This window comes from Hyaena hyaena, unplaced genomic scaffold, assembly GCF_003009895.1.
Source record: "Hyaena hyaena isolate Hyena2069 unplaced genomic scaffold, ASM300989v1 scaffold_131, whole genome shotgun sequence".
NCBI lineage: Eukaryota > Metazoa > Chordata > Mammalia > Carnivora > Hyaenidae > Hyaena > Hyaena hyaena.
Window position 1 is genome coordinate 1376598 of NW_024080761.1, and position 13424 is coordinate 1390021.

Sequence of the window (13424 nt, forward strand, 5' to 3'; positions counted from 1 at the left end):
CTGACTTTTCTCTGAAGGACATGCTGTGCTTGCCTAGTAAAAACAAACAAAATATATAGGGGCCTGTTGGTTTTCTGGGTCACAGACTCTTCTGGACCTCCGCGGGGTCCCGGGTTCAAAAATAGATCTGCCCTCTGACCCGGCAGGCTCATTCTTCACATCCTGGAGCGAGTGCCAGACGCGGGCTGAGAGGCAGCCTGAGAAAGGACGTACAGGGTGGTGGCCGGGGCTGAGCAGCACAGCCAGGAGGGGGCATGGCCGCCACCCTGGACCCGGCAGCCTCTGGGGCGGCAGAACCAGGACGCTCCCCCTGCTCAGAGGGGAAACTGAGGCCAGGGTGGCTGCCCCGGGGAGGGACAAGCTTTGCTAACCGCAGACGCAGCTGTAGCTGAGCCCGGCTTGCCAGGACCGCACTAGGTGTTGGGTGACTTTGGACAAATCCAGGAGCGTGTCTGGGCCAATTTCTTTGGCAGCCTCGATGGAAATAATCCACTTTCTACTGCACCTTTAGCTACCAGAGGGTCTATATTAATATATATTTTTAAAGTTTATTTATTTATTTTGAGATAGAGCAACCGTCAGAGCAGAGCCCGATGCTGGGCTGGAACCCACAAACCACGAAATCGTGACCTGAGCCGAAATCTAGAGTCGGCCGCTCAATCGACTCAGCCACCGGGACGCCCCTGGCTGTCAGAGGGTCTAAAGGACGTTTTCGTGCAGAGAGGCTGGATCTTTCCACTAAGAGCAAGGATAATAACAGCTACTAACTCCTGAGCTCTGACGTGCGAATTACTTACACGGCGTTTTCTCCTCCTACCCTCTTGTGGCCGATTGTGTTTTCAAAAAAATGGCCACGGCGATCTCTCCTACCTCACACGCTCTTTTGAAGCCTTGCCCCTCTGCACCTAGAGGTAGTCTTTTCCCACTCCCCTTGAACTTGAGTGGGACTTGGCTACTGCCTCTATGAATAGAACGCAGACCTGATCCTGAGTGATGTGTGAGGCTAGGCCATAAAAGGGCTCGCGCCTTCTGCCCAATTCTCTTGAGATGCACACCCTGGGAACGCAGCCACCATATGGTCAGGAAGGTCCGGCTCCATGCGGAGCCCGCGTGTCCTCGTTCTCACTGACAGCCCCAGGTGACTCTCAGATATGCGAATGCACAAGCTTTCAGATGACTCCAGGCTGCATACACGAGGGACACCTGGGTGACTCAGTCGGTTAAGCATCTGACTCTTGATTTTGGCTCAGGTCATGATCTCGCGGTTTGTGGGATGGAGCCTGTGTCAGGTTCTGGGTGGCAGTGCAGAACCTGCTTAGGATTCTCTCTCTCCCTCTGCCTCTCTGCCCCTCCCCTGATCTCACACACACACCTGCTCTCTCTCTCTCTCTTTCTCTCTCTCTCAAAATTAATTAATTTAAAAATGTACCTATATGAATAAAATTGCATTGCCGTTCTTTAAAACCGTTAAGCGTTAGCGTGCCCTGTTAGGCAGCGCTGGTAACTGGGACCCCGCCCCCAAGCCATCGCCACCTTGCTAATGGTCTCCCTTTTCAGAGATGAGGAAATGGAGACTCTCAACCTAAAATAGAATCAAGATCCAGTGCCAGGAGCGAGGGGCTCGTAACCAAGAGGCCTGGGTCACAGGAGGGACCTCAAAACCTAGCCTCCGGTCCCTTCTGGTTCATCAATTGTGTTGTGGCTCTGGGTCTGGGGAGGCAGGAAGCAGTTGACAAACAGACTATTGTCTTGAGTGGCAAGTCTCAAGGAGACACCAAGATTCTTTGCTCCGTGAGATCCACCCCTCAGCTCCTGGGGACCGAGGTAGCCAGCAGCCCCCAAGTCTCCTGCCAGGACTTGCCACCCTGCCCTCGGGGCTGTGCACAGCGCAGTACAAGAGGCTTTGGGGACGAGGACAGAGGGACGCACGCAGACAGGTGCTGTGCACCATCAGCGCCCACCTCCTTCTAGCCCCTCTATCCCAGAGTTCCTTGAGAAGCACTCTACCCCTCCCTCAATCCCTTTGGGTCCCGGGAGGTTGACCCCACCCAAGGGCTCCAGGGCCGGGCACACGGCCCAGCCTGGCCAGCGAGAGCATCCCATCCCTCTGGCTACAGTATTTGGTGCAGGAAATGTCTGTACAATGCAAGCCCGAACTTTCCCAAGAGCTATCAGGAAAGGGGCATTCCATTCAGGGCAGAGGGGGTGCTAAGTTGATAGATTGAAACTGTTGCCGCAGTGGTGGGAACTCAGAGGACAAAGCCAACAGGAAAACAAGGGCCCAGAGCTGAAGAAAAAGAAAAATAAAAAAAAAAGAAGAAGATTCCTAATATCATTGAGCATCTGGATCCAGCCATGCCTGAAGCTAGAAACCCCTACACTCAGCCAACAAGTTCCCTTTTTGCCTAAGCCATCTGAGCGGAAGCCAGATTCTCCAGGTGGGTATAAGTACTTTCTCCCCGCTCTGGCTCCATGGCCACAACAGGCTAGCAGAAGGGAAATAAACCAGGAGGGGTGGGTTGTTTTCTATATTTGGAGACAAGACCCACATAGAAATACCCAAGACAGAAACTTCCTGTCACCCCTGCCCTGGAAAGGGTGACTTCCTTCGTCTCCACTTTGGGACTGTAGCTCCAGCCCCCACCCTGAAGTGGTGACGATTCATTCACCAAACACTCGTGAGAAGCGACTCTGAATCTGACCCGAGGCCAGGCAACAGACGCGGAAATGGAAAGGTGGTCAGTGCTCTAGAAGGGTTTTCAGATTTCGGGGGGACAAAGCTCTGCAAACAAGCCTTCATCATGCAGGTGATGCTTCAATGGGGGACACGCAGGCAAGGAGCATGGGGATCCCAGAGGCAGAGAGTCTATTTCCGCTAATGTAAGGGAGGCCATGATGGAAGGCTTCCCGGAGGAAGGGAGGCCTGAGATAAGACCCAAAAGACTTAGATGTAAGGAAGCCAGTGAATAAAGGTGGAAGGGGCTGTCCACGCAGAGGTAACTGCAAGAACAAAAGCGCAGAGGCTAGAGAGAGCAGAGAGGGCTGCTGGGACATAAAACCAATCCCTCATCACAGAGGTGCCAAGTCCAAGGGAAGGCAGATAAGGCTGCAAGCCAGATCGCTGGGATTTGCAAACCACTAAAAAGCTTGGCGTTTAAAGCGGAAGGGTTTAAGCAAAGGAGTCAAGGGCTGGATCTGTATCTTGGCAAAACCACTCTGGCAGCAGCAGCAAAGATGGATTAACGAGAGAGTTCAGTTCTGAGGCTCTTTTTCTTCCCCTCGGCAAGAGAGGAAGCAGCCCAGAGAGTGATGGCGGGAAATGATGACATTATCGGGCTGCCATTTATTGAGCACTTAGTATGTGCCAGGCTCTGTGTTAAGCCTTTTACAGGGATCGGCTTTTTCACCCTCGTAACAACCCGGTCGGGCGATTACTAGCATCCACCCCATTGAACAGAAATGGACACTAAGCTACACAACAATTAAGCACATGTTTGGAGGCGGCGATGCCAAATTTCCAACCGAGACAGACTGGCTCTGGTGTGTCCAGAATGGGGGAGCTCTGTGTGACACCTTGAGGTCCAAGTCCAGAAGGCGGATGGCTCTGGGCCCGGCACTCAGAAGTGAGGTGGGGGCCACAGGTCCATGCACAGAGCACACTGGATACCAAAGGCCCTTCCAGCTACAAAGTTCAACGCCACCCTCACCACCAGCACAGAGCTTGCCAACGGGCCCCAGATGATGTCTTTCAGGTTCCCTTTTGGGGTCCTGGTGCCAGCTCCTCCTACCTGCGCCCGCCCTGGTACCTGCTGGAACATCTGCTTCCCATTTCCCTGAGGGCTGGAGGTGGCTTTGGGAAATCCTCTGCCTCCAGGCTAGATTTACACCCAAACTGCCTCAGACACTGGCCTTGAGGACCTGATGGTGCGGAAGCTTTCCCTGGAGCTCCCCTCTGCGAGATCTCGGGGAGACGTGGGTAGAGGCTGTTTCATGCTCTGTGAAGAGGTGGAACCTACAGCCCAAAGTGGTTGGCCACCTGCCCAAGGTGGCTGCTATGTTAGAACCTGGCTCAAGCATTGCATTCACTCATTCACTCACTCATTCATTCATGCAGCGGGTATTTACTAAAGAACATACTACAGAATAAACACTGGGGCTGAACAGAGAAAGACGACTCATTACACAAGTAATTAACCTCATAGCACCTCGAGAAGAGCTAAGATAAAGGTGAGACTATGAGAGGGGGTTCTGATTTACACATGAAAGGGGCTCAAGGGCCAGGGGGAGGGTGTGTCAGTCCGCTTGTCTGTAGAATTTCCCAGAGACGGCTAGTCTGTCCAGCGATGCACCTTCCGGCCTGTGTGCTCCTGGGACAATGACCTCCATCGAAGGGTGTGGTCTATGTCCCCTGCCTTGGACTGGATGGACACTGACCGATAGAATATGGCAGAACTCCACTAAATGACTTGCAAGCCTAGGTCATGAGGTGCAATGTGACTTCCTCCTGGCTCTCTGGGGACACGCGCCCCTGTAGCCCTGAGCAGCCATGTCAAAGCCTGGCTGCTTGATACCACTATGCTGAAGACAGAACCTGAAGAGACCGCGAGGGAGCTGGAGGGGCGGGGGAGAGGGGGAATGCCCAGGTGCTGACAGGAGATGGAAGAAGCCTTTAGAATGACCCTGACTCGGGGCGCCTGGGTGGCTTAGTCAGTTAAGCGTCCAACTTTCGCTTAGGTCATGATCTTGCGGTTCGTGGATTCGGGCCCCGCGTCGGGCTCTGTGCTGACTGCCAGCTCAGAGCCTGGAGCCTGTTTCAGTCTGTGACTCCCTCTCTCTCTGACCCTCCTCTGCTCACGCTGTCTCTCTCTCTCTCTCTCTCCTAGAAATAAAACAAACAAACAAACAAATCTAGAATGACCCTGACTCAGCCACCATCCAACTGCAACATCACGAGAGACCCAAACAGACCCAAGCCCAGCTGAGATGAATTCTGGACCCACAGAAACCTTGAGAGATAATAAATGGTTATTTGTGTTTTAAGCCCCCGAATGTTGGTGTAACTGGTTGACAGCCAGAGTAACTGGAACACGGCTGAAAGGTGGTGGACAGAAGTGCTCTGGGCAGAGAGCGCAGCATGTGCAAAGGCCCTGAGGTGAAAAGGAAGCGCTGAAACGAAGGTGCAGAGGCTGCCAGGGCCATCCCCCTAGCTTTCCAGATCCTTCTTTTGATCCTACCTGCATTTCTCCAGTGAACAGGTAATGCTGTTTCCTCTTCTGTACACAGAGCCACTTAATGGGACCATGGGAAGAAAGTTACATTTCACACATCCATTCATTCTCTCCATCAGGAAGATTAAATGCATGGCCCGGGTGTGTGTGGGGGGGGGGGCCTCCATTGTCATGTCGGTGCTCCTCCCTGCAGTGCACAGAGGGGACTGAGGCTGCGTGGGGGGGAGGGGGCGGATGTTCCCGCACTGCCCTGAGCAGTAGGTCAGCGGCGGTGAGATGGGCTCCAAAGCCACGGCAGCAGCCCACCCCCTGCCCCAGCTCCGGGTCAAACCACACTCCTGCTCTGTAAAATGGGGACGCTGATGACACCGGCCTTGCTGGGCTCGAACCAAGTGGCTCGACCAAGACAATCCTCAAGACAGCCGCCCTTTCCTCTGGGCTGGTCTGTGCCGGGCACCAGGAGAAACCCACAGCCGCACTGCCGAGCTTCTTCCTCGCAAGGCCGGGGCTGGTGGCACCCCGCTGACAGCCGAGACAACTGAGGCAGGGGCGGGCAGGCTGGGTCCGCAGCACACAGGAAATCCAGGGAACACGGGCAGCGGAGACCCAGCTGCCTTTCCTTTTCCTGCCGGAGCCCCACACACCTGGTCTCGCGTCCTCAGTCCCCCTGACGAGCTCCGGGCTCGCCCTGCCCCCAAGCAGCCCGCCCCATTCACAGCCCCAGAGCACTGGGGAAAACAAAGGGAAAAGAACAATACCAAACAGCTGGCCGGGGCCCCCACTCTGGGAAAAGCAGCAGAGAGAGGCGGAAGGCGGCACTCCTGGGCACCTCCTGCCCAGCAACCACGACCCCATACAAAACAAGTCATGCCTTCGTGGGCATTCCATGCCAGCAGGTCGGGGGAGGGGAGATACATGGTAACTATGACGCTGAAAACAGCATGATAGAAAGTATTTATTTAGTGCTCACCCTCTGCCACCCCTGCTCTAACTCACTCCATTCTCCCATGCTGTGAAGTGGGTGGTATTCGTTTCCTCCATTAGCCATGAGGAAACAAGAGGCACAGAGAAGTTCAGGGACTCCCCCAAAGTCACACAGCAGGTCCAGCCAGGATTTAAATTACTGTTTTTTTTTTTTTAATATTTTTATTTTTTTCTAGGAGAGAGAGAGAGAAAACGTGAGCAGGGGAGGGTCAGAGAGAGAGGGAGATACAGACTCTGAAACAGGCTCCAGGCTCTGAGCTCACAGTCAGCACAGAGCCCGAAGCGGGGCTCGAACCCACGAACCGCGAGATCATGACCTAAGCGAAAGTCGGACGCTTAACCGACTAAGCCACCCAGGCGCCCCCCAGCCAGGACTTAAACCGGGAAACAGGTAAACAAGGGAATGCAAAAGTCCTCAGGTTCCAGGCTGAGGACTCACATACATTCATCGTGTGGGAGATGGGGTTTACCCCTCTTACCACACAGGACGCGGCCACATGGAGAAATTCAGCTGCCCACCCAGAAGCCAGGGGCTGGGGAGCCACCTCTGATCCCGGGGCTGGCAGAGACGCTTCTTTTCCAGAAGGTATGTATTCAGCCTGTGATCCATGTCTGGCTCCAGCCAGAGGCTGTCCTGGACCAATCTGCCCCATGACAGGACAACCCTTCAGTACTGTTCCAGCAGCTGAGTCAGGGCCACCCCAGACCCACCCCAGGGCACAACACCCCACAGGCCCCTCGGGGGAAAAGGGAGCAGAGGAGCCGGTTCCCAGCTGCAGCACCCACTTCCCTGGCCTTGCAAGCCTTTTCTTTTCTCTAGAAACAGACTGGGACTCATTGCGTCCTTCCCTGCCTCGCCCCTCTCCCCCCCTTCTGCTCTCTCGGGGGTCACTTTACTCATGTTCCAAGCACTAACATGGAATGGGGGGGAGATAGAGGCGGAGAGGGAAGGGAAAGGGGAGCTGAAACTTGAGATCCCAGCCTTAGTGGGGGGAGGCTGGAGAGACACAGAGAGACGGACAGAGACAGGAAGAGAGGGTTCACTTGCGCTTGGTTTTCCGAGGCAGGCGGCTTGGGGGTTTGGAGTGTGTGCGTGCACGCGTGTGTGCCTGGGTGTGCTGTTTTCTTTTGCACGGGGAGGCCCGGCCTCCACTGGATAATAAATAACTCAGAAGCGAGGCCACGCAGGGAGAGCAGGCCCGGTGCGCCTGCAGACAGGGCAGCAGCAGGCAGGGGTGAGAGGGAAGGAAGGGAAAGGGGGAAGAATCGAGGTGAGGGGGTGTCTGCGGGCGGGAGCAGAGGCGAGGGGAGGAAGCCAGCAGCTGTGGTATGTGGAGCAAGTATAAATAGCCTTCCTGGACAGAGCTCGTCAGAGCAGGGGTCTGCGCTGCGCTGCAGAGGGGCAGGCCTGTCCGCTGCTGGCCCCGGGGGTGCACCCCGGGCACCGAGGCGGCCGGAGCGCCGGGGGGCTCTGACCTGACACCCCCACCACCGCCGCCACATCTACGGATGCTCTCCCCGCCAGCCATGCTGCTGGCTGGCCTCCTCCTGGCCGCGGCCGCCGTGACTATGGCCCAGCGGAGGGGACAGGAGGCGGCCGGGCGCCGCCGGGCACACCGAGTCCAGCACGGCCAGTGCAGCTACACCTTCGTGCTGCCTGAGCCTGAGCCCTGCCCGCCGGACCCCGAGGCCTTCGGAGGCTCCAACAGCCTCCAGAGGGACTCGCCGGCAGCGGCACTGAACCTAGGGGACTGGCCGGCCCAGCGGGTGCGACAGCTGGAGAAGGTGCTGGAGAACAACACGCAGTGGCTGCAGAAGGTAAGGGCGGGGCCTGCGGGGGGGCGGGGGGCACGGGGGCCTGTCCCCCGACACAAAGGTCAGGCTGGTGCAGCCCTTGTCTCCGAAGTGCACAGATGGGGGTAACGAGGAACAGAGACGGGCAGCGACGGCCCTGATGCCACACAGCAAGACCAGGCAGGGTCAGAGCTCGACACCTGGCTCGCTCACAGCCATTCATTCACTCATTCGATAGAAACTCACCAAGCTCTAATCACAGGCCTGGCCCATCCTAGGGGCGAGGCGCATAACAGTCAACAGAACATCACATCCCCTGCGGGACTGGTGGGAGAAAGAGGCCAGAAAGAGATGAGCCCTAGATACCTGCTCTGTCAGATGGTGAAGTAAAATGAAGGAGGGAAGCAGGCAAGGAGTGACGGGGTGGCTATTTGTGGCCAGACAATCCGAGAGGACTTCTCGGAGGAGGTGACACGTGAACCCAGAGAATAAAGTAAGGTGATGGAGCAGCCCGTGCAGGTACCTGCGGGGAGGGCATCTGCCACAAAGGGACGAGCAAGGCAGAGGCTGTGAGGTAGGAATGCAGTCAGGGTGGCCAGGGAACCGTGAAGACCAGCGCCGCTGGAGCAGAGGACGGGAGAAAGGGGCACGCCGGGAGATCGGAGAGGTGTGGGGAGGCAGGTCGTGTCGGGCCTTGGGAGCACTGGGAGGCCTCTGGCTCTTGCTCTGAGACACCCCTGATTTGCCTTAAACAGAATACGCCGTAGGGGGCGGGGTGCATGCCGGGAGCCAGAGAAGAAGGCTGCTTCGCCACCAGGCAGGAGGTGATGGGGGCCTGGAGTGTGACCGGGCGGGAGATTAGGAATTATTCTGAAGTGGGAGCATTGATCCTGCTGATGAATTGGGTACCGGGCAGGCGGCAGAGAACCAGGAGCTAGGGACACCCCCTGCGGTTCTGGCCCAAGGCCAGGGACATTCTAGGGTCTTCTGCGCTCATTCTTTCAGTGAACACTCTCTGAGCACCCGCCATGTGCCAAGCCCGCAACAAGGCACCGAGTACAGAGACGAACGAGGCAGCCTTGGCCCTGCACAGGTGTGGGGGCGGGAAGGGTGTCCTGTGGGTCCCAAGACCAGGTGGGCAGGAGCCTCTAAGTGACAGCAAGCGACAGAGAGAATGAGCCCCGGGCCCCAGGTGCAGAAAACAGTTGGAGCAGTGGCACGGGGTGGAGAGAGGTGGACTGCTTCCTAGAGCCTTCGACAGGACACGGCAGCTGACCAGCCGCTTCTGCAAGGAGCAGTGCCTTCCTGCTCCTTGGTTTCCAAGTTGTTCAAAGCACGTGCCCAAGCAGCAAACAGTGTCCACTCCCCCTATATGTGCGTATTTACTTGATAGTTTTGCACACGTGCCCCTATTCATATAATATGTGCAGGGTAGAAAACAAAATGAAGTGGAACCTTCCATTTCCAAAAAGATGATACACGAAATCATGTTACCTGAATTTCTGATAGTTTCCCCTGCTTTCCAAAGGATTGCTTTGAGCACACTCTGGGTTTACGCATCCCTGAGGTGGGGAGACTGGCCTGCCTGTATCTAACCAAACTGCTTTGTGCACCCACACTTAACCTCCTGGCTTACTCCTGGCCTAACCATCTATCTCCTCAGCCCCCAACTCACCATCTTCCCTAGGCCCTCACCCACTTGCCCTCCCTCCCACCTGCCCTACAGCACTGCCAGCTTGCCATTCCCACCCCTAGATCCCTCTTGGGGGAGTTCCTGGCCTCACATGCTGGAGCCAACCCAGTGGGGGCTCCATGCTGCTCTGAAATCTGTCCCAACCCTCACCTCCTCCTCAAGCCTCCGTTTTTATTGTCCCCCATCCTCCCACCAGACCAATGACCCCCTGCTTCAATGAGAAACGGGGAAGAGCCACTCTTCAGCTGCCTATCCCACACCTATAGGTTCACCCATGCATCCACCAGTCCCCAGGGCCTTTTTCCAGCTCAGAGGGAGGGGATCCTCCATGGGCCAAGGCCACTCTTCCCTTCTGGGATGTAGATCCCATCCCTGTGCAGCCCCTGAACCTCCCAAGCCAGCTCTCCCCTTCTGTACTCCCCCTCTGCTGATTCTTCCCCCCTCCGTGTGTAGTCCCATATAAGTATCTCCCATGGGGAAAAAATGGAGAAGGAAGAGTAGAGGAAACAAGGCTCTTATCCAACCAACGCTATCTGACTTCTGGCCTGGGTCTCAGAAGTCCATACACTCTGCCTCCATTTCCTCGCATCCCATGTGCTCCTTCCCCCAAAAGTCACCTCCCACCTCCTACATCCAATGGCCACCAGTCTTCATCATACTTGATCTCCCGACAAATTCTACGTTGCTGACCAGCACCATCCTTCCAGAAACCGTCGCCATCAGCAAGCCCTCATCCACAAGACATGCCCACGCTTACTTACCTCCCTACCCCTTTCTCTACCTTGCCCCACTCTGGGCCAGCCACCCTCATCTCCTACCTGGGCGGCCATCATGGCAGCCACCCTGGCTAAAGATCTTAAAGACAGATCTTTAGCTTCTGTCCCTTCTCGGCTTCAGACCATCCCATCTCTTTGGAATAAAAGCAAAAATCCTTAGTCCCTGGAACACTCCTCTCCCAGAAGCCCACATTGCTCACCCCACCTCCTTCAGGTCTCTCCTTAAATGTCACCTCTTTAGAGAGGCCCTCCCGGTCTGTCCCATTTAAACTGCTCTCTCTCTGTCACTCTGTATCCCCTGAACCCGGCTTCGGTTTTCTCTCTTAGCACAATCACTACCCATTCTGAGAGCATTTCTGTCATCTGTGCACAGCAGGGGAGCAAGGATCACACCTGCTTTGTTCACTACTGGGTTCCCAGAGCCCAGAACGGTGCCTGAGGCAGCACAGGTGCTCCATACACGTCCGCGGGATGAATGAGCACATGCGTGAAGCCCCCGAGCCCCTCCCCACCCTGAGATGCCAGTGTTTCCCAGGGCTCTGTCCCTGCTCCTCTTTGCCTTTCACGCTTCACAGCACGGGCCCCAGGGCTGTCCCCACGGCTTCTGCAGCGCCATTTCCCTCCTGCCCCACAATGCTACCAAATCAGCATCTGATGGGTTCCTGAGCCCCAAATCCGTGACCCTGACCCTGAAGGTGTCTTCCCTCCAAAAGCCCGAGGTGCCTCAACCCTGATGCTGCCGGACACTCAGCGCCTCCCTCCCTGCCCACCTGTCTCCGTTTAAGGCCTTCATAGCCACCTGCCCCGCCGACAGCAGGTCCGCCCATCCTGTGGCCTCCGGTTCTCTCCTCGAGGTGCACCCTCCTGTCTCCCCAGCTGCCTCCCTGGCCCCCTCTGCCTCATTGCCTCCCTCTACCCCAAGCCTCACCCTCCCATCCATCCTTGACTCCCCAGGGTGCCTGGTGCTCAGGCATCATGGGCTGAGCCAAAGGAAGGATTCAAACCCATGATTTTCGGTTCAGAAGGCCACCCAGCCCACCTCTTCAGCCTGTGGCATCATGTCCTCTCCAGATGTCCCTGGGGCACCATGGGGCAAAGAGCACTGCTGCAGGAGTCAGGCTGACCTGAGTTCCCATCCCGGTCTGGCGTTTACTTGCCACATGGCTGTGGATGAGCATGCCTCAGTTTCCCCATCTGCAAAACGGGAACGTGTCAGGAGGATGGCTGGGATGGCAGCTGAGAGCACTCCCACGCCGCTGTCAGCCTGCTGCCTGACGAGAGCTCGTGTCTCGTGAAGCACAGGGTAGCCCCCCTGTGCCCGGATGCAGTGGACCGATGGGCTATTATTGAACTCCACCGCATCTCCAGTTTGGGCCCTGCACTGCGGGGTGAGGGCAGGGCTCCTGTGGACAAGTCAGTCCGATGGTCCCTATCCAATAACCTTGGGGCTGGGACTGTCATTTGTCCATGCTGGTGTGCCCCAGGGGCTGCTGGGGTCCAAGGAGGTGCCTGCTCTGCCATTTCCTGGGTAAGGGATCCTCGGGGTGAATGCCCCTTGGGCTGGGCCTATCTCTGAGCCTTTGAAACAGCGCCCTCTTCTGGTTTCTGCAGTAACATCCCAGGAGAGAAAAAAATTGAGTTTCAAAATATTCTGATCTGGAAGCATCATTATTACCACTATCGCCATTAAGGATTACTGGGGATGAGCGGAGAGGACCAGCTTATCCAGACCGAGCTCTTGGCCCGATTCCAATCACCGGGGCGGTGGCAGAGGAGACCCTCCTTGCCGCAAGCGGCCAGCGGCCAGCACTGCTCAGCGTGTGCCCCTGATTCCCCGCCCACCCCCCCCCACCCCCACCCCGGTCCCCACCAGCACAGGTGCGGAGACAGGCCAGGGAGGGGAGGCGACTTGTTAGAGTCACCCAGCAGTGGCAGCCAGCCCAGACTCTCTCTCCAAACTCCAGGTCCTTTCTCCTGACTCTGGAGGGTATCAGGGAGGTGAGGGAGGCAAGATATGAGAGACAGTGGCGTGTTCCCTGGTGCCTTGGGGTTCCCGAGTCCCAGACACCCACCCCCTTCTCCCAGCGTGGAGCTGGCCAGCTGGCCGGTGTCCTCCGAAACTCAGAGTGCAGGGGGCAGGGAGGGGGGGTGCGGGAAGGTCTGTTCCCCCTCCCCCTTCCTTGTTCCCCCCCATACCCCACCCGTCTCCCTCCTTCTCTTCTCCCCTTCCTCCACTGCTCTCCCCTCCCCTCTTCCCCCCTCCCCCTGGAAAGCCTCTGCACTAATGACTCCCGTCTGGAGTCAGCTATCTGTGGGCTGCACATCGGCTCCTGGCTCTGCTCCACCCCCTCATCTGGGACGAAAGCTGCAGCCAGGACTGTAGAGGGGGTGGGCGGACAGGCGGACGGAGCCAGCGGGGGTGCAGGGTCCCCCAGCAGGCCGTGCAACACGGTGGCATGTGGCGTGGCCTCCTGGGTCCGCCGCCTGTGTGAGCCGGTGCTGGCCCTGCGCTCAGGGCCTCGCCTGTGCGATGAGACGGTTTGATGTGGGCTCCAGAGCCGCAGAACCCGGAGAGCGTCTGTCCCCAGCAGGTGCTCAGTGAAGGGTCCCTCTGACTACTGTCACCCGGTGAGCTGTGGCCCCGGTCTCTGCCAGGAGGTGCTCCCCTCCGCCTTCTCCCACGCAGGACCCATTCTACAGATGAGGGGAGTAGGAAACCCAGGGCCAGGCTCCCCGGCCCACCCAGCACCTGAGCGCAGCCCAGCTTCAAACCCCAAAGATGTGGCCCCTTCCACTCTCTCTCCTGCACCAGCAACAGTCGGCCCTCTCTGCCCATCCCCCTTGTGTCTCTCTGCCTCTCCCTTTCTGTCTCTGGGTCTCTCTGCCTCTTGTGGGTCTCTCCTGGGACTCTCGCAGTGGTCCTGACACTGTCTCTGACTCTTGTGTGTG

The 13424-nt window shown here is 57.2% G+C and overlaps 1 protein-coding gene across 1 annotated transcript in view; it reads left to right on the top strand.

The window, feature by feature from the left end:
* The first annotated feature begins 7721 nt into the window (after positions 1–7721).
* The window catches only part of ANGPT4 (angiopoietin 4), a 38712-nt gene continuing 33009 nt past the window's right edge, over positions 7722–13424 (top strand). The window contains exon 1 of the mRNA XM_039237755.1: positions 7722–8030. Coding sequence (XP_039093686.1) covers positions 7722–8030 — 309 coding nt within the window. The remainder of the gene's footprint in view (positions 8031–13424) is intronic.